At 42.9% G+C, this 21,261-nt stretch overlaps 1 protein-coding gene across 1 annotated transcript in view; it reads left to right on the top strand.

Moving 5' to 3' along the window:
- ezrb (ezrin b) overlaps positions 1-21,091 on the top strand; it is a 30,092-nt gene extending 9,001 nt beyond the window's left edge. Inside the window, exons 4-14 of the mRNA XM_086188865.1 lie at positions 6,602-6,697; positions 8,740-9,014; positions 9,491-9,574; positions 10,923-11,069; positions 14,430-14,526; positions 14,792-14,955; positions 16,316-16,446; positions 17,693-17,853; positions 18,500-18,592; positions 18,839-19,078; positions 19,435-21,091. Of these exons, the coding sequence (XP_086044991.1) occupies positions 6,602-6,697; positions 8,740-9,014; positions 9,491-9,574; positions 10,923-11,069; positions 14,430-14,526; positions 14,792-14,955; positions 16,316-16,446; positions 17,693-17,853; positions 18,500-18,592; positions 18,839-19,078; positions 19,435-19,599 (1,653 nt within the window). The 3' untranslated portion in view covers positions 19,600-21,091. The remainder of the gene's footprint in view (positions 1-6,601; positions 6,698-8,739; positions 9,015-9,490; positions 9,575-10,922; positions 11,070-14,429; positions 14,527-14,791; positions 14,956-16,315; positions 16,447-17,692; positions 17,854-18,499; positions 18,593-18,838; positions 19,079-19,434) is intronic.
- Positions 21,092-21,261: the final 170 nt, after the last annotated feature.

The raw sequence follows: 21,261 nt of genomic DNA, 5'->3' as shown, positions 1-21,261 counted from the left end.
CACAAACTCTCAAACATGTCTGTCGTCTACTATAATCCATGACTTCTTCATCCATCCGTATGATCGGTAATTCATAAACACTTTTGTTTGAGCTGAGAAAAAAATTCACTGCAGGGCAGAGAACAACTAGCTAATGCCCTCTGTCGAACTGATTCATGCTCATCCACTCTTTCATTGAACGGTAAGTGTCATATTTCTGATATTTTTAGCTCAAATCAAAATGGTTAGGGATTATTGTGGACACAGCCTGAAAAAGAGGTTGTGAATTATGCTGATGATGTGCTCGAGAGTTTGTGAAGTGACATTTTTTGGATAATTTTGCTCTTGTTAGCTGACAGTCGGCATTAGCTTCAAGCTAAATGCATTCTGGTGTCACAGAGAAATAACGCAGGAGGGAAAACATGTTGTTGAGCGCAAAATTGGGAAATAACAATACACTATTTGGGTCAAATTTTGCTTTAAATACTTATGGCTGTAAGCAAGGAAATCCAACCAGTCTGCTTCCTCAAAATGTTGAAAAATCTTTCAAGAGTTTCATTTTGAATGAACCAAGAATTCCCTCATGGTCTATTCTTTCTACTTATTGAAGTTCATTTTCTCAGGCCTTCATCTAATACATTGATGTAGACGGGCTTTGATCCAACTCATCTCTCTTCAAGATTGCACACAGTGGAGGAAATACATGATTGATCTGATCTATTTCTTCTGCTGTGGACATGGGCGAGCGAGTGACGCGCTCTGAGAAAGTGTCTGCCCTCGTTATCATCTCTCCAAAGCTCTTTCCATTCATTGCTTCCAGGTCTGAAAAGTTATCTGCCACAGCCAAGATTACAGGAGCTTTTGGCTTCAAGTGTCCTTATCAGTGTCGGTCTTCCCACTGAGGTTTACTAACCACCATAAATGCTCTGCTGTGACAAGCGAAGGAAGTTCAATAGAAGTGAGCAAACTGAGTTGTAGTCATTTATTCAAATGATGATTAATGACTTTAGTGACATCAACTCTCAGTTTCTAAGTAGGGAATAATGACTTTTAGAAGGGTATCTGTGCACAAGGAAAGGTGTGGTCACATTGGACACTTGTACCATGGTAGTTGTAGTTCTTTTGGCTGGGCCTGCTGGGACATTAGAAACAGTGCTGATAGGTTAGTGTCAACTCATAAGATTTCAAGCAAAAAGTAGAATGTTGCGAAGCTACAATTTCTTTTAAGAGCTTTTTTTCTTAACTTACCTGATTTGCCGAAGTGTTCGTTTTTACAACATTACTTGTCAATTTTTTTTCTGTTCGACTCGCACGACGTGAAGGAAGAAGTTAGCATAATTCCACTATTTCTGGCGGTTAAGTCACTAACTCCTTTGCCCGTCAAAACATATTTATTCTTTCCAAGAGAGATGTCTTTGGAACTCAAAATCTTGTACCTCTATCTTGTACATGATATTTATAGCGGTTGTGTGGTCGACGTGGTGAAGTAATGTCAGGAGAAGGTGAAATGTCACTTACCCTCACTGTATTTATTGGCCTTGTCGCACTTGTTTTACAAAGCTCAGCTCCTTTAATCCAGTTGCAGATGACATGTCATTAACGTGAGCTCATCTAAGGCTGTATATGACAGCCCAGAGGGAGGAAAGGCATTGTTTTAGACACTTCCTGTATAACTCGTTTTTCAATAGCTAGTGTAGCCAACTGCATGTACCGAGGCTGCATGTCAGGGGATCCACCCTTCATCTCAGGAACACTGTAGGTCGAGAACATTTTATTACAAAAAATAATTTGCATGAAATCAGTGTAGCAGAGTATCAAAAACCCTGTTTGATCCTTGTTGGCAGCCAGACAGAAAAACACTGATGCTAATATGACATCTTGTTTGATGAGTTATAACTAAGTCCAAAATATTTGAGTGACAGGGCCCAAAAACCTCCCATTTGTTGTTCCGAAGACCCCAATGTTCAACTTGACATCTTCCTACTAATAGGCGCTGGAGAATTGTCCCACTTACTCGATAGAATGGCTCTCAGAAGGGTGTGCCACAGATAATCACTCTCCCTGTGTGATGGTACCAGGCACAGTTAGGTATTCTATTTTAGTGCAAAGGCTAACTGTTTATGTGTTTGCTAACTGTCTACAATGCTGGCAAAGCAGCAGCTCACAGCAACAAGACTTTAATTCAGCTCTTATTTGGCTTAAGAGGTGTTGTCCCAGTTGTCCGCCTGACGTAGTCTCATTCTGAGGAGCTGGCAGTGGCTAGCTGTAACGACGCTGCAGATTGCCGGACAAGTTTTTCTGAACTGCTGACTAACAGCAGTGAGCTCATTCCCAGGGTGAGTGTGAGGCCTGGTGTGGTCCTTGTGGTCAGCACTGATCATAACCTTACTCCCTGTCATGTTCCTCTCAAAGAGTAATGCTAGCTGCCACTCCCCTACACACCCTAGTACAGTTTCACTGCCCGTTTGCTGTGTCTGTCATCTTGCCTTGAGCCTCAGTTAACAGCCTCTGTGTTTACAGTGGATGTGCTGGTTGGTGAAATCTGTCCCCAGTGTGTTTGCCACGTTCAGACCAGTCAGCCTCCAGACGCAATCTTGTTTTAATGTGGTTTTGAAAGAGTTTAAGGTTAACTCCAGCTATTGAGAAGTGGTTGCAACTGATTGAAATTAGAGGGATTAATGTCAAACAGTTGAAATAACACACACACACACACACACATCTTAAGGAGTATCGTCAACTAAATCTACGTCCAGTTAATCCGAAAGGTGCCAAAATCAAAATATAACACTGAGCTTGGAAAGACTGACAACCAACCCACCCAACTCAAAGCTGTATTCAAAGCTCCTCCAAGTCAAAGGGAACTTGTTGCATAATGGATTTCATTAACAGAACTGTTATTAGACATTAACATTGATAGTATTCTCTTTTTAAGAGTCCTTGTGCTGTAGGTTTCACAATGAACGTCTGGTCTGACAGCAATAGACCCATTTCCTGTGAGCCAGTTGCCGCTAGACCCCCACCACACCTCATCTCCAGACACCCTCCTTCATCTTTGTGCCGGTCCCTATTTAGGGCCCTACTGAACCCCTCCCTTCCCCTCCTCAGTCGTTGAAGGAATCGGCATTATTCGGCCCAGAGGATGCAGTGAGTAATACTGTTTCAGCCCTGTGGAATTCCTCTCCCTCACCACAGGACCCAAGCTCCCACAAACCAGGCTGAGAGACACTTTCACTCAGTCTGGCCACCATAATACTGCTAACTGTTGTGCCGCAGCGCTGCAACTTTTTGAATTGAAAAGGATTCTCAAATAGCTGGTAACACAGAATCTAGACCAAATATTTCAGCCCAGTTAACAGCTTTTTTTAGGAGTTGCCAGAATGAGGCAAGGCTTGGTTAGCGAAGAACATTACATGTAAAACCTTGCTACTGAAAGACTGTTTTAGTTGGTTTTCTCTGTTTCTTCATTTTTGTTGTTGTTGCCATTTTCAAAGTCCCCCATTACGTGAAACAACAACAAACTCTGAGCTAGCAAGCTAGTTGCAACCTACACCCTGAATGCAAGGATTGATAGATGAAGGTCTCTTCAAATGAATACATAAACAAGTTTCATGATTGGTTCACTCACAACTTTATTATTCAAGGGAACCATTGCTGCATCCTGGGCTTAGCACCACCCACAATGACCATGACTGTTTTTTTCCCCCTACTGTAGCAGAATGTGGAGCCAGACGTTTCTGTGCTAGACAAGAGAAACTTCTGGTTGCGTAAGACCAGAATGATGCTTAGTCCATGTATTTCTGATTACGTACGAATCAACCGGAAGTCCATTCATTCCCATCAGAAGCTCTGCCATCTGTGAAAGTCCTGTTTTAGTTTGTTTTTTTAGCGTGTGTACGTTGAACAAATCAGGGGTTGGGATGTACCGTGGAAACTGTGCAAGAAAAAAATGAGCTAACAGGTTACAAGTGAGCTAAATAGGAAACCTTTGCTTTCTCTTTAGCTATCGCTGAGATGCATAATAATATTCCACACTTCTAGGTGTCAAAAAAACAGACCAAAATAGCCTCTCACCCTGGGCTACTCAACGGACATTTCTATCACCACATGTCCATACATAAGTAATAGACACATTATATAAGTATTAAAACGAAGCTCCAGACAGAGTGCTGCTTGTGAAATAAAGACAAACATTATGCATAGATTGTGCATAGTGTTTTTTTCATCAAAGCCTGGGTACAGTTGCCAACATATTTTGCAAATAATGAGCTCTTGAAGTACATTGTAGTGAAGTGGCAACTCATTAAAGTGAAGGTATCCTGTCAAACAAGCCATCTGATGGTACCAGGCAGTTAGCTAATCTTGTGTGCCAGATGCTAATGGGTTCCTCCTAATGAACTCTCGAAGCATCATTATCACTTATCTGCAGGAGGTGTTAGACTATGTAGCATTTTATTTAGGCTGATCGTCAACTGAAGTACATCAGAATTTAACGTGAGACAATTCTTCTGATGAGGTCGCACCCGCTAGCTTAAGATCTGAGAAAAATAGTCATAACTTGTCAGTTATCTACATAGTTGCTTTCTTAGGTACACACACACACACACACACACACGCACACACGCACACACACACACACACGCACACACACACACACACACACACACACACAGCAAGCCAAAGCCCCCATGAAAGGGCTGGTTGTGTTCATGGGCCTTATGTGTGTCACAGGTGAGATGAAGTGTTCTCCCATTACAGGACCTTTCTAGGGTTTGCTCTCAAACTACATATAATCCATTAGTACAGATCTGTGAGTCAAAGCCATTCATCTCCACTCCCACAGGTCAGCATGCCCTGCATTTTGTGTCAGCCACAATGAAGAGGAGTTTGATTTTAATTGTACCCTTGGCTGAAGCTTATCATTGGGAATGGGCTCGGTGAGAGTACCAGTGTTGACTCAAACTTCAGCCAGGCATTTTAGTACCGTACCTGATAACTGGGTGGGGAATTTGGCAGCACGATGCATTCAAAAATGGCCAAGCGCAGAGTTCCTAACATATACAAAGACACAAAAACATGGAATTTCTACATGGTGCTGTTGGAAAATGGCTCTGCCCCTCTGAAACCCATAAAGAGCCTCTGGTCGTTGAGGTTTCCTTCAGAGGCCAGTGGAAAATGGCAGCTCCTCCTGCAGCATTATTCCAGATCTATAACTGGGTTTTTACTCTCAAATTGCTGATCTGAAAACTTTCTGTTCAGGTTAGACCTAATTAAAGTTTTCCAGTGAGGCTGAAATTCAAGCTGGTTTAATAATCTCCTTTTTTTTTTTTTGACATTAATAATGAGGCGTTCTGGCCTGGCAGTTTTGCCAGAAAGTAACAGACCTGTGAGTGAGAACAGACTGGCCTCCCAACAGCTCTCTGACTTTTCCAGCATGCTGGAGTCAAAGACAGGATGCTAGTCAAGCAGCACGCCCTTGTCACACAGTATCACTCCTCCAAAGTGGTCAAACAACAGGACCACTTTGTCAAAGGCTTTCCCTGTGTACTGTGTGTGCCGTTACATACTGCAGTGAATTACGGTTTTCAAAACGCAATTAGTACAAACTCTGAAAAATGTGAACATTAGTAGCAATATTGGTGTCACCACTGCATCTTCAATCAAAATTCACGTCATTCGTAGTATATCTGTAAATCTTTGAGCTCTCGGTATACAGTACTCTTATCACACTGTCCATAAGCTGAATCTAACAAGTGAAGAGTTTATTTGTTCAGTGACGCTAAGTCAGGTCAAGTCAATTTTATTTGTGTAGCGCCAAATCACAACAAAAGTTAGCTCATGTCACTCTACAAGTAGAGCAGGTCTGGTACCACACTTCAATGAATTTACTCCCAACAATTCTCCATCAGCAAGCACATCCTGCAACAGAAAACCTTCCTTTAACAGGCAGGAACATCAAGCAGATCCAGGCTCAATGGGGACGGCCTTCTGCTTTGACTGATTGGGGGGGGCAGGAGAGCGGGGCAGAGACAAAGACAGATAATGGAGGAAGACTGATATATAGAAGGAAAGAGAGGGACAGAGATAAAGAGATAGAGAAAGGGGAGAGACTGATGGACAGACGAGGGCGTGAACAGGTGGTGCTACGGGTTGCAGCTTGAGCCTCTTCAGGTCTGCAGCCTCCTCCAGCAGCACCTGGGATCTGGGATGCGGGGAGCCCGAAGGCACCGGAGAAGAAGACGAGTTAGAAACACATAAGCTAAGATCTGGCTGGGAATCTGCTACCTGAGCATGTCTTGCTATTGTTACACATGTTAGTTTTAGCACCTCCTCACTCCGCAACAGAAATAATTGACATTCAAAACAGGACATAGTTAATTACTTGATTTTTGTGGTTAATCATACCACATCAATTGAGCATTGAAACTCTCGCCAATTATACATTCCCATTTCTTTCCTTCAATATACTGGTATGATGTACTAAGTGTAATATTATGCGTCAGGCCATATTTTGGTATTTAGTATGTTATGTTTTCGTATTATATTGGTATTGTGACATAAAAAAGGTCTGTTCAATTGATTTGTTTTTACCCTGTTGTGAGTAATTCTGTTTGTCTTTGTGTAGGTGGTGAAGACAATCGGCTTACGTGAGGTGTGGTACTTTGGACTTCAGTATATGGATAGCAAAGGATATTTTACTTGGCTAAAACTGGACAAAAAGGTAAGAACCTTCTCCTTTCTTTTTCTTTTTCATTGTAACCCTCCTCTTTTGCAATTGCTTTTCTTTTGTGCCCCTGTTTGGACTTGCTCACACTTTGTAATAATGACGGAGGTAATTTCTGATCTCAGTCGTGTATATATATATCTGCAAAATACACAACTTGTAAAGTAAAACTTTTAGGCAATGTTTCACAAAATCTGGATCTTGCGTGATGTTATTCCTGTTTGAATCACTCACGCCAGCTGACTGTGGCTGCGCCTCTCCTGGCTGCGTGTTGTACAAAGTCACTGATCCATTTCTGTAAGAACTGCCTTGTGGCTGCAACGAAGTTTTTGAGGGGCAGAAAAATAGGGATGATATGAATCACCATTTCTATTAACGTGAGGAGTAAAGCTGGAGCCCTATCGTGGTACATATTAACCTACAGTGTATGTTGGATATCTACTCTATCATTTCACCTTTCACCTATTCTGCCAAGCTTTTGCAATCCATTCAGTTAAATTCAATAAACAATAGGAAAAGACCGCATTCCTGTGTGGAGACAGGAGAATCGGTACTCCGGTGTTTGCCTTTCTGTCAATCAGTAGCTATCATATTACAGTATTCACATACTTTATTGTGGTCAGTCTTCCAGGTAATTGTGGAGGCTGGCTGGTTTGGTTTCTGCCTGTGTTTGTGCTGTCAGATCCCAGCATCTAATCAGCAGGAGTTGAGTGTGAACTCTTTGCGAACCATAACCGCGTCAGTGTTTTCTTGTGTCGTTCGTATGTAAGCACGAGCTACCTAGATGAACTATTATTCCTCAAGTTTCAAGTAATCCAACAGTTTAAGCAAATCAGGGAGATGAATGAAGTCATGCGTGCAAATGAGCAGAATAGTCCTGTAGATGTTGACTGCTGTGTTAGACCACTCAGTTCTGCATCTTATTGCTGTAGAAATGTCTTTGGAAAACTGCACCACAAACATAGACTGAAACACTGTACATTTAAATATATTGAGAACGTTTCCGGGATTGAAATGGGATTTTTTGCTTTCCTGACAGAAACAAATCCAGGAAACCCTACTAGTCCATGTTGAGAAAGCTAAAAAAATGGCCCTTTTTTGCACCTATAATCATAAACAAGGGTGGGAGAGACAGAACGGTTACGCTTGCCTCAGTCAGCAGCAGTTAACTGTACTCTCTGTGCTGACAATGCGTTGCAGCTCAGCTGCACAATGCAAAGCTTGAACTGGAATATTCCCGGCCCTCATACAGCCCCATTATCTCCATCCGAACCGCCTGGTTCCTGTTTTGAAATTAGAGGAAGAGGGGCATTGTGCACACACACACTGTAGCTGAGAGGTATTAAAGTTTATTTCCACTAAATGAGACCGTTGGATCTCTTTTGCTAAGGGCAGGTCACCCATGAAATTGCAGAACTTACTGTTTCCTAATATATTGACCTTTGACAGCACAGTATGTGATTGTGGATGATGCCAGTTGTATTGTCGCCATCACAAGTACAATTTTGTCATAAATGATGTTGTGTATTCTTTCTGCTTCACTCCCTGGCTCTCAAGTTAAGGAAAATTGATTGGAAAAGGATTAGAATAGTATGAGGATAGTTTTGGGAAATGGAGCTGAGTGCTGTCTTGCCAAGAGTTAGATTAGAAGGTCGATGCCACTGTTAATCTCCAAGGCGAATGAATGGTTGGACCCAACAGACTTGTAGCATAGTTTAGCATAAAGCCTTAAAAAAAAAAAAAAAAAAAAAAAAAAACAGATGGGAGCAGCTGCCAAACAGCCAGACTGCAGAAAGATACTCCTCCAGGACAAGAAGTACTTAGCACATAACCTTTTACACAGCAATGAGAGTTTTTGCAAGGATTCAACAACGCAGATATAATGTGTTAATTAGTGAGTTTTGGAAGCGCTAATGAGTTGATGTTTGAAAAGAGCCGGACAGTCTTTGCTCCTCTGCTCTTCATCTGGCTCGATTCACCAGGCTTGCAGACATGAGATTTGTTTCAATCTACCCTATGTTTTTCTAATTCCTCCCCAGGTATCATCCCAGGATGTGAAGAAGGAGAACCCTCTACAGTTCAAATTTCGGGCCAAATTCTTCCCAGAGGACGTATCTGAGGAGCTGATCCAGGACATCACCCAGAAGCTCTTCTTCCTGCAGGTGAAAGAGGGAATCCTCAGCGATGAGGTTTACTGTCCACCAGAGACGGCGGTGCTGCTCGCCTCTTACTCGGTTCAAGCAAAGTTTGGAGACTACAACAAAGATATCCACCGAACGGGATACCTTATGTCTGAAGGCATGTTGCCGCACAGGTGAGATGTGGACAACAAATCTTGGTCTAAAAAAAAGATACGGTCACGCACTTGACATATTTGTCTGAATAAAGTGGTTAGATAGTAGCAGACAATTGTTTTGGGTTTTTTTGGCACAAGATGCTTATCATTTAAATTTTTGAGGAAGAAGGAAACTAAAAAAATCAAACTCACAAAGAGTTGCCATGCTATATAATAGATTTTAATCTTAACGGTGTTAGCTAGCCACGATGTCTGCTCCAGATTTAAGAGCTAAACTGAAAGTAAAATGCATTTGTATAACTATGTGTTATGATGTCTGGCTAATTTGAATACATTGGTGGTTTCAAAATGTCACTGACACTATTGCGTGACATTTAGCGTCTCAGAAATACAAAATAAGTGCAGATGAGGTCAAGATAACGGAGAGAAACTGAGGATACCTGATTCTGTATTGGGATCAGATTTTAACAGCCCTTTGTTGCCTTGTTTTGTAGAGTCATGGAGCAGCACAAGTTATCCAAAGAGCAGTGGGAGGAGAGGATTCAGGTGTGGCACGAGGAACACGGCGGGATGCTAAAGTGAGTGTGTTTTATGTGACTGATTAATCTTGTTTCATTTTTCTTTTTTTAAACTTTGTCATTTTTCTAGACCTTTAACTTGACTGTCAATAATGCACAGAACCCTATTTGATCTCACTGGAGAGTCTTATCTATACTTTCTACATTCACAAGCAATGAAAGTCAAGTCAAGGGTTGGGGTTAGAAGGAAAGAGTGGGACAGAGATTAAGAGAGAGAGAAAGGGAAGAGACTAATGGACGGATGGGGACGTGAGCAGGTGGTGCTACGGGTGGTAGCTTGAGCCTCTTCAGGTCTGCAGCCTCCTCCAGCAGCACCCGGGATCTGGGATGCTGGGAGCCTGAAGGCTCCATAGAAGAAGACGAGTTAGTTATACGTATGAGTATGATTTATGTATGACACATACAGGAGGAAAGAGAGGAAAGAGTGGAGGAGAGAGAAGCCCAGTGCACCATGGGAGATCCCCCGGCAGTCTAAGCCTATAGCAGCATCTCTAAGGACCAGCCTAAGCAGACCAACTATAAGCCTGATCAAAAAGGAAGGTCTTTAGTCTGCTCTTAAAGGTAGAGAGGGTGTCTGCATCCCGGAACGAAACTGGGAGACGGTTCTACAGGAGGGGAGCCTGATAGCTGAAGGCTCTGGCTCCCATTCTACTTTTAGAACCTCTAGGAACCACCAGTAACCCTGCATCCTGGGAGCGAAGGGTTCTAGCTGGATAATAGGGAACTATAAGCTCTGTCAAATATGAAGGGGCCTGACTGTTGAGGACTTAGAAGGAGAATTTTGAATTCTATTCTGAATTTGACAGGGAGCCAATGCAGAGGAGCCAGTACAGGAGAGACATGGTCTCTAGAAATTTGCTTAATGTGGGTGTTAAAGGACAGATCCTGATCAAAAAGAACTCCTAGGTTCCTCACGGTCGTGCTGGGGGCCAAGGTAATAAACAGTAGACTTGTTACAATATTGTACGTTTTTTGTTTGCTTTTAGTGAATGCGCTAACTCACCCACCAAGCGAACTCACTTGATTTCTCTCAATAACGTGCAAAAGTGAATTACGTTAAAATTAACTAGAACGATTAAAAAAAAATAGAAAAACAGTTTTGTCAGGGTATGACAAAATGACTGAGAAATGAGCCCCAAGACCTGAGGGAAAAAACCCCTCTATTTTATGATTAAAATGACACATGTTTAGGTCAGATTAGGGATGCTATGCTATGCTAGAGTTCTTGTATTTAAATGCGTACGAATGGATTCATTTTGCTGAGGATCCCCTGGGCGACCCTCCACACACACACACCAATATGACATCCCCTGGATGAGGTCAACCTGTTTGCTGACTATTCCTGCAGGGAGGACGCTATGCTGGAGTACCTGAAGATCGCCCAGGACCTGGAAATGTACGGGGTCAACTACTTCGACATCAAGAACAAGAAGGGGACAGAGCTGTGGCTGGGAGTGGATGCCCTGGGACTCAACATTTATGAGAAAGATGACAAGTAAGAGATGCCTCTGCTCTGTCATTTAGTGTGTCAATGAAAATCATATAAGTAGATGATCTGCTCTATAGTCGTAGATTTTTTTCGTGCCTTTGGAATATCTTCACGTTATTCCAAGTCGGCAGTCCTAACTGGTGTTATACAATATGGCTGGCTTTAATCTCAGTCTGAGATCACAGAGATTTTCTTGAAGACAGGTTCAGGCCTGTACTTGATTACTACCCTGTTCTCCCCTTTACTTTTTGTACAGAAAAAGTAAATGTTGGTCTGTTTCATCCTCCTTCGAGAAACCGTCTTTTGAGATTGATGGAAGGGTGTTACTGGCAATCCAGCCAGTGTTTTGTTGTGATGGTAACTGTAGGACATTTTGGTTTGGGAGGTAACCATCGCCCTCTTGATGTTTAAATAAGTTTTGAGATGCGCTTGCTGGCTGCTTGCTGGCTGCTTGCTGGCCTTTACTGCGGGGTCACTGGAGTGAAGTACACTGTGTGTTAGAGTAACAACTCATCCCAGGTGACTTGCCTCTCAGTCACTGACCCCCCAGCCGTTCACTGCACTCACGGAGTGTGAGCGGCTGAGCTGTGGTGATCACGACCAGATAGTAAAGCTGCACTCACCAAGGCAGCTTTCATAGCAGCTGCTGCTGAAACACTGTGTCCTGGTGTAGCAGTGTGATTGCCATGCCCATCAGCTTTATAGGTCAATCCTTTCTCCTTTATTGTGTAAAAGATTTAATGAATGTAACTGCCCTTGTGTTTAAGTCCATCTAGCTTTATTATAGGTTAAATGTTGCGTGAAGCTTTGAGCAGCAGAGAGAAACCCACCATCAGGAAACATACAGGGTTCTTGTGTCCTTGTGTGAGTCTCTTTTTGTGCTCCTGCGATCAACAAAGAAATAGCTTTCCTCCACGGTGCCCTCTCCTGTAACCATGGCTACGCCGACTGGTTTTTCAAGCTGCGCAGCACTTAAGAATGTGAGGCTAACCTACAACAGTGTCTCTCCAATGAGGGCAGCTGGCCCACAATGCAGCAGTGCAGCCAAGGTTTGGCCAAGGCACCGTCTGGTGCAGGTTTAACTCTTTATGGTCTGTTGCTGACAACAGTGGTGCCCACTTTTCCTATGAGAGAGTTCCTCATAAGCCGAGATTTCTTCTTAGCAACCATCCTAGAAACACACGCACACACACACACACACACACACACACACACACACACACACACACACACACACACACACACACACACACACACACAGAGTTTAAAACCAGTCAGACACATTCTTTTCTTTTGATGTTTCCAATCACAACCTGATTGTAGTGACGGAAATTACAGACCTGACAGATTATTAATCAGCGTCTATTTCGATGACTATGATACATGATAATTACATGAAAGCAGAAAGAATTAATTCAAGCTTTTTGAGCATTTTCGTCAGTCATTGATCGTTTTCAGCTTCTTTCTCACGAGGACTTGTTGCTTATGCTAGACTGTATGTAGCTAAATGTCTTTACCTGGCTTATGCTAAGCCCCTTCACTGAATTCAAAAGAAATCTGCTTTTAGTTTTTGTGAAATTCCGCTGTCATAGGGACGCTTAAAAAGCCGAGACCTCTGCCATCACAAATGTAAAGAGTATGTTTTGTAAAATGATTGAATCTGGCCTCTCCCAACATTTAATAGGCCCTATCTTAAGCATGGCATGAGTTTTCATAGCTAGTTTCAAGCCGGTGCAAATGGCGTTTTCACCCCAAGCGCTCTGGCCCTTTAACTAGCAAATAAACTTGTGCTATGTCGGCAGGTGCCTCAGTATGTAAATGAGGCGTGGTCTTGCGCAACCGCCATGCATTGTTTATGGGTGACGTGCTATTTGAAGGGCCCCTCAATCAGAGGAGTTGATGCTGAGTGCTACAGCTTTCCAGCACGTTTGGTGATAATCATCCTTGTGGTGTTTTGAGTAATCCTGCTAAGAATCAAACCAAAGGACACAACTGAAAACAAAGCCTCTAATTAATTTTTTTTCTTGTATTCATTATTTTCGCACACCGAGCGATAACTTGAATATCTAACCGGAACCCTGTTATACGTTATCTAAAAAAACAAACAAAAAACAACTTTATTACTGATGTATTTTTACCACTGGCTCCATTGTACCAGCAGTAGTGTACATAAATAATTGGCCACAGAAGGGTGGCAGCAGCAGCTGCAGCAGCCACAGTAAAATTAGTCAAAGAACATTTGATGATTCTCCATTGACTGAAAATGAAATCCACACTCACTGACAGTTAAACTTGAAAATAGAGTCATTAATTATAAACAACAAAGTCGTTCTCCCTTACAAGTGCCGGCAGTAGCAGTAGGCTAATTTAAGCTGAGGGTTAGCTATTAACTAGAATGATTTGTATGTCAACGATGAACAGAACACAATTTTGCAAGAAGAATGCCCGCCCATATCAAGTGGAGATATCATTGGTTCATTTTACTGTCGTTTGAAATGAGGCTCTCATTGAATTCCATTGCAGGGCCTTTCTAGGAATTCACGGCTGGCCCAACCAATCACAGAGCTCAAACCCGCAGTTCCTCCTAGCAACAGAGAGTCAGCAAAATTTTATTTGGGAGAGATATTGGTAGCGTTGAGTTAACTGTTCACACCCCAACACAAACTGAATTAGCAGGTCAGAAGGGTTGATTACACTTTTAGATGTCCTTATTATTATCTTTTGAATATCTTGGGCTGTCTTTTAGGCCCCTGGCATTCCTGTCACGCATCACCGCAGGCGTTTTACGAACTCGGCCATTTCTTCCTGATATGAATCAAAACAGATGAAGCACATTTCAATCACCAGAACACAGTCATAGAAGTGTTTTATAGCTTAGATAACCTCCACTTGTTTCTCAATTCCACAAGCATGTGTCAGTGACAGGAACTGACAGAGAAATTCCAGTTCAGGCGGTAGAGTTTAAGAGTGAGTGGTGGATGACGGCGCTTCCTGATTACGACACCGTTGTCAGTACATACAGTGCCACTTTGTGTCTTGTATGAGTCTGGCATCCAGTCAGTTCGTCTGGCAAAAGCAGCGAGTCACGCCCCAGACTCATCACTCACACTTGGACAGCGGAGTCACAAACCCATCCTCAGAATCAATATGAAAGAAGTTTATTGTGACACTGACAGATATGTAGCAGATCACTCCAAATCGTCTGTAATTCTGTATAGCCAGTTGCGTCACATGCCACAGTAGTAATGTCTTATAAGAGTTGTTGTTGTTTTCTTTTTGAAATAAAAGAAAATGGTGCCAATACACACGAGTAGTTCTACAGGAGCATAATATCACGGTGTAACATTCCTGTGGTCGCTCCCTCAGATTGACCCCAAAGATCGGCTTCCCCTGGAGTGAGATCAGGAACATTTCCTTCAACGATAAAAAGTTCATCATCAAACCCATCGACAAAAAATCTCCGGTGAGTAACTCCTAAACGTGTTCCTCAAACGTCTCTCTCCCTTATTCTTTACAAATGCCTCCAGTTCCAGCAGGAGTTCTTGTTCAAGGTCTCCATCATTTTATGTACCGTCGTGAATCTCTGCAGCGGAGATACAAAAAAAACAAACAAACAACACAAACGCAGACTTCTCCTTAGTCCCATCAAGGATACAACAGGGTTGCGATGGTCATGAAAAATAATTAAAAGTCATGATTTCTTGATTTTCTTTCTCTCCAAATGTCAGGACTTTGTGTTTTATGCCCCGAGACTGCGTATAAACAAGCGTATCCTGCAGCTGTGCATGGGCAACCACGAGCTATACATGCGACGCCGCAAGCCGGACACGATTGAGGTGCAGCAGATGAAGGCCCAGGCCCGAGAGGAGAAGCAGCAGAAGCAGATGGAAAGGTGAGCCAACGCCTGGAGGAGAAACGGCTCGTTAGAATCCCAGATCCAGAGTTGGATTTGAATTTCCTGCCAAAATGAGTTCTTCACTTCGAAAAAACTCGATTACTGCCCAGAAAATTGGGATTGATCCATTTGAACCTCCACAAAGGTACGGTCTTTGATGGTTTGGGCTGACGATAAAATGAATATTATTATTCCCTTTACGATACTATTTATTCAATTTAGGTTTATATGTTATGATGACAGTATGCACCTATTTGCTTTTTTTCCCCTCAAAATTACTTGAACAGAACATTTTCTTAGTTTCTTGATTTTCAAACGTCAGTTCAGACCCCAAAGATACTCAGTTTGTGACAGGGAAAGAGCAATTTGGTGTTTTGTTTCTATAAACATGCATCTTTACAATACTTTCCGCAGTGTGAGATGATTTTCCACGAAGTAGGTTCAATCAGGCCAGTAACTCTGACCTTTGCTGGCTGGACCGGCTGTACAGGCTGTCAGATAGGATTGTCAGCAGAGTCACCCATAGGCTGCTTTCACTCCCTATAGTCGAACACGTACAGAGAAACCACCATTCATCAGGTAATAATACAACATTCCTTTTCAAGTCTGGAAAATCTACTTCCTGAATGGGTTGATCTGAAAGTGAATGGATGTTGACCTCGGGCCCCGGCTACAGCTGTCGGCCGACTGTCTGTCTCATACAGCTGTTTAAACACGGTGACGTAAGACGGAGCAGGCAGACAACACGGTAAATACCAGCGAGGGTGCTGCTAGATCCCAGTAGAAAGAGCTGGAGGTCACACACAGTAGCTGACACCGGTCAGTGTGTGTGTGTGTGTGTGTGTGTGTGTGTGTGTGTGTGTGTGTGTGTGTGTGTGTGTGTGTTGAGAACGTCCGGGCCGTTGTCCAAATGTAGCTAAAAGAATGTTTGTAATAAGTCTCCTAAGGAGCGTTCCTGAAAGACAACTAAATATCAGATATCAGAATGTTCATGGAGCAAAACCTATCGACTACAGCAAGGAAACATGGAAGCTACAGTATAAAGTAGCCAATAAAGCTGCTTTTCTCTTTGTTTGAAATCAATGTTTTGTTTGTCTTATTCATTTCAATTGAATACAAGTGGATTTTGATAGACTTTGTTCTGATGTTTCATATGTTAACTCTCAGAAGCTGTTTCAGGCTCGGGTAATTCAGGGTATCTGGAGGTGTAGCCTCCACCGTCTGTTTTTTTTTTTTCTTTCCTCGTTTTGTTTTGTTTTGTTTTGTTTTTTTTCTTTCCGCGTGCTCTTTCCCAACAACTGTATCTGCTCTGTCAGCTGCCTTTTGTTTGCTAACGGCGACTGCGTCTTATCTGCAGGGCCCAGCTGGAGAACGAGAAGAAGAAGAGAGAGGCCATCGAGAAAGAGAAGGAGAGCATGGAGCGAGAGAAGAAGGAGCTGATGATGAGGCTGTACCAGTTCGAGGAGAAGACCAAGAAGGCAGAGAGCGGTTAGTGGATGGGGGGGGGGCTCGTATATCACTGACCTCTGAAAGTGTGCGTTTATGTACAAACAAGTGGAATATGTGTGTGTTGTGATAGAGCAGGTAGATGAGCAGGTTATCTCTATGCAGGTCTGGTGTTTTGGCAGCATCAGCTAAAATGACCGAACGCCTTGAAATGGACCTCAGCAGTCGTTGTCTCACTTTTATGTTGGGATTGTATTTGGTGCTTTATGTAAATCCATATGTTCCCACACGGGAATATTACAAATCCAATTTTCAAACAAAGTAAATGTGCAGGTGAGGTTAGATCCATCTAGGGTTCTCCCCAATTTCATGATTTATATCACATATAATGGGAGGAAAGGTGGAAAATATGTGACATGTAAGGGAAACAAAAAAAACCCTTTTTTAAAAGCGTCAAATAATACAGTGGAAGGGGAAAAAAGTAAGGGCGTCAATAAGCAACCACTGATAAAAAGAGAGACATTAAAACACTCATACCCCAATCTGCCCTCCCGTGTGAGCGCGTAATAATAACCCTTTTAAATTTCAGCACTCTGATGCGTTTGTTCGTGTGCCAACCTTGCGAACTGGCACCGAGGCCGGAAAGCGCCGTGTTGTTGTTGTTGTTGTTGTTGTTTTAAATCGATTGACCTCAGGAAGCAGGTCACTTCTCCTTCACAATCCCACAGACACTCAGGAGGTGTTAGAATAACAAGATTAGCGACTTTATGGCTTCCTCTGGAGTCCCATCTATAACAGCCATAGTCATAAGTTGGCCGGCCGTAAAAACGATGCCTGGTTCTTCGCCGCGTTTGTAAATGCTTTAAATATGAGCAGCCGCCTGCTGCTTTGAATCCACCCTGCAGCCGACGCTTTCTGACTTCTCTATGAAAAGAATGCTAATGCTAATGCTTCCCTACTGGCTGTGTGGCCAGCAGCCTTTCCTCTCCTCACATCTGGGTGGTCCAGCTCTCACCTCGACGTGGGAGTCTAATGAAGCTGCGCTCAGATGTATTCAGTGATATATCGTTCATCGGAGTTCCTAATACTGTTTTTTGCAAGCATCAAATGTTGGACCCGGAGAACCTGTCGACTTCCCTCCATCCCCCGAGGGGGGAAGTCCTCACCTTCTATTTGAGTGAATATTTTGTACGAAAAAGCTACAAGGGCTGGACGAGTGAGCTTATATTGGTATTGTGTTTCCTTGTGTGCAGCAGTTCAGCATTTATCCCTTCTCTGCCTCCTTCAGATCTGAAGGAACAGCTCCAGAGAGCCATGACGCTGGAACAAGAGCGGAGGAGAGCCGAGGAGGAGGCGGCTCGTCTGGAGGCCGAGCGCCAGGCGGCCTTGCAGGCTAAAGAGGAGCTGGCACGCGAGGCTGAGGACCAGAAGAAGAGTCAAGAGCAGCTAGTCAGTGCATTTGATACACTGGCCAATGTCCTGACATCACTTGAAGTTTTACAACTAAGAACAATCTCCAATAGTGGATAAATAAAAACTCTCCCTTTATTTTTTTTGTTTTTAATGAAAAGAAAAGCCTAGCCTGGGTTCACAAACCAAAATCTAAAAATAAATTTTAGTTGCTTTTGTCCATTCAGTTTCTTGTTGAGGAATATTGCATCGCACATCATTCAGTAGTGTTCAGCCGGACCGCACCCCATTACTTCAGACCAACCGCCCCCTCACCCGGGCCACTGAGCTGAGGACCACCCGCAGCGGTCTGAGCTGCTACGTTCCTATTAAACGTGCTGGCAGTTGTTCTTCTGTTCTGTATTCCTCTGAGAGTCAAACACCGGGACAGTCCGATATGAGTCCAAGTCAGATAAAGACATTTGTGCTCAGCATTCAAAAGAGAAAATTCTTCCTTTCCACGTTCATTCGCACTGTTTATTTCCCAAGTCAGCTGCCGTATTCTACTTTTACAGCTGACGAATTGGAGTTAATTCATACATTTGAGAAAATGATTTAAAGACAAAATCACGACAATACAAAGAATTTGTATCTTCTCCCATCTTGTGCATCTTTGAAATGGTAGTTTTTCCTTGTTCTGTATCAGGCTGCAGAGCTGGAGGAACACACAGCCAGGATCATGATGCTGGAGGAGGCGAAAAGACGCAAGGAAGAGGAGGCTGACACATGGCAGCTGCGGGTGAGAGCTTTAAATCAGCCCACAACTTCATTACTCTGATTCAGTTCCAACTCTTTTTGACCTGGTAGAAGGCCGTCCCCCGAAACTGTCCAGAGAACAAAGTAGTTGTGACTTAATGAGCTCCCTGTAATCGAGGATTGGGACACGAACAAACAAAATAGAAAAAGGACACAAAGATGCGGCAAAAATTTAAGAGACCAAAGAAACCGGCTGTGACCGGGATACTCATTCCTCTGTCCCCATCAGGCCAAAGAGGCTCAGGACGATCTGATCAAGACCAAAGAAGAACTGAGCATGGTGCTGACGACCCCTCCACCGCCTCCGCCCCCCCCTCTGTACGACCAAATGGATGATATCAGCGACAATGAGGAGAACACCAGCACGCACAGCGCCGACCTGCAGACTGAAGGCATCAACGACCACCGCAACGAAGAGGACCGGCTGACTGAGGCCGAGAAGAACGAACGAGTCCAGAAACAGCTGAAGGTGAGGACAGTCAGAGCTAAAGACCCCCCCCCCCGTATTTTTAATGATTTCAACTTATTTTATTCCGTTTCTCTCTTGTTACCTTTATACTCACTACTTTGTTTTCTAAATCTTCAAAAACTGTTTTGTCCTTTGTTTTGATTGGGTTTTGGTCATAAAACAACGTAACATGGTTACATTCAGACAAAATAGGTATGAATGACTGACTGCTGGAGGCGTTTAGCAGCTGTGGAGAGGTGGACGCCGCCGTGACGCGGTGGCCCAGCTAACCTCTACTTCTATTACCACATAAGTGGCAGCGTAGCTGTGTTTGTTTAGGGTCTCAGCTCACCTCCCCTCTGTCTCCCTCTCCTCAGGCGCTGTCCTCGGAGCTGGCTCAGGCACGCGACGAATCCAAGAACACCCAGAATGACCTTCTACACTGCGAGAACGTCCGAGCCGGCCGAGACAAATACAAAACCCTACGACAGATCAGGCAGGGCAACACCAAGCAGAGGATCGACGAGTTTGAAGCCTTATAAGAGGCGTCCGACCCCTCAGTGCACACTTCACCCTTTCTGATTGGTCTCCTCAGCCTCGCTCCTCGGCTGACACACCGACACTCTCAAACTCATGCACAACACACACCAGTCGCGGGATAAACGGGAGCGGCGTAAGCACAGCGGAGACATCGACTCACAGAGACGAAATTCCTGTTGTGAGACTGTCAGGCAGTATGCAGCGCTTTTGAATTCCCATGAAAAACAAAACAAACAAACAAACAAACATATTAGTGCCAAAATATTTTCTCTTAGTGTTCAGATAATGTTTGTATATTTGATTGTGTGTAATTTGATCGATTTACACCAAATTATTCTTGTGTTTAATCAGAGGTTCGGTAGGTAGAGAAACTAGACACACACACACACACACACACACACACACACATACACACACGAAGAAGATTATGATTGTTCCATGATGTGCACATACAGAATGTCATTTTAATGTCTGTCACTTGTCGTGTAGGAAGAAAGAAGACAGTTGACTGTCTGGCAGCGACCACTCAGAAAGGGGAAAACAGTATAAACAGGAAAAACACCTTCTTTTGTTTTCGATCATCATATTTGAACACTTCCATTTATGTTTATTATTGCTTTACAGTAGTTAAAAATCCTGCTCAGCTGAGTATTTATACTGTATATGGGACTTTAAAAAGGGTATTCCATCTTGGTTTGTATATTTTTGCTATATCTACTAATGAAAATGAAAATATTAACTATGTTGCAAAGGTTTTATATATTGACCAAAATAATAACAAGTCTTATGTTCCATTTTTATTTTCTTCCTTCAGATCACTAAATTAAAGAGATTTAATTGTAAGTTATTATTTCGAATGTTGGAAAGATCCAGCTGCACGCCATGAAATCATTTGAGGAAGATTTACTTATTATTTTGGTACTTTTAAATCTTTTTTTTTTGTTTGTTTTTTTTTCGCCGTCGGGTTCCCCCTACGAGGAGGATCATCTTTCCCTGTGCCGACTGGGCGCTCACACAAGGTCTAATGTATCCCAAGTCTATTCTGTATCACGTCACTGGTGAGCGAGAGTTGAGCACATCTGGTGGCCTTTCTCCCCGGAGGACCCTCCGCGCGGCGCTGGCCCAGACAGGCGGTCTTTAAGTTTGTTTTTTTTAAATTTTATTTTGTTTTATTTTTTTAGACAAGGTGCATAGTCACTCAAATATCAATGTAACTTTGAAAAACCTTTTTTTTTTTTTTTAGAGTCAAACAACCACTGAGGCTGACGTGAGGGTTGAGGTGGATCTTATGAAGTTGTTTTTTTTTTTTTTAACTTTGCATTAAGTTCACAACAGACGGACTTAGACGGTGGTCGCGTTCTCTTCTCTCTGGATACGGACACGAGTCACTAGTGACGCCGCGATGGACACGACTCTGCTGGCATTGGTATATCAGCATGGATTTTATAATGAGGTGTACAACATATTGGCAATAAAAAGAAGTCCATGATTACAGATCGACTTACGTTTGCTTTGTGTTCTGGTTGAGGTCCAAGAGGTTTTGTCTAGTTTCAAATGTTTGTTTACACACTTTGCCTTAATTACATTTATAGGTCAAGCTTGACATTCATTTTGATCATACTTCAAGTCTGTTTCACTAATTTACAACAATATCCATTTTTAAT

Source organism: Aulostomus chinensis, chromosome 20 (genome assembly GCF_037954235.1).
Source record: "Aulostomus chinensis isolate RoL2024-O1b breed Wild chromosome 20, RoL_Achi_v1.0, whole genome shotgun sequence".
Lineage (NCBI taxonomy): Eukaryota > Metazoa > Chordata > Actinopteri > Syngnathiformes > Aulostomidae > Aulostomus > Aulostomus chinensis.
This window is presented reverse-complemented; position numbering and strand designations above follow the sequence as displayed.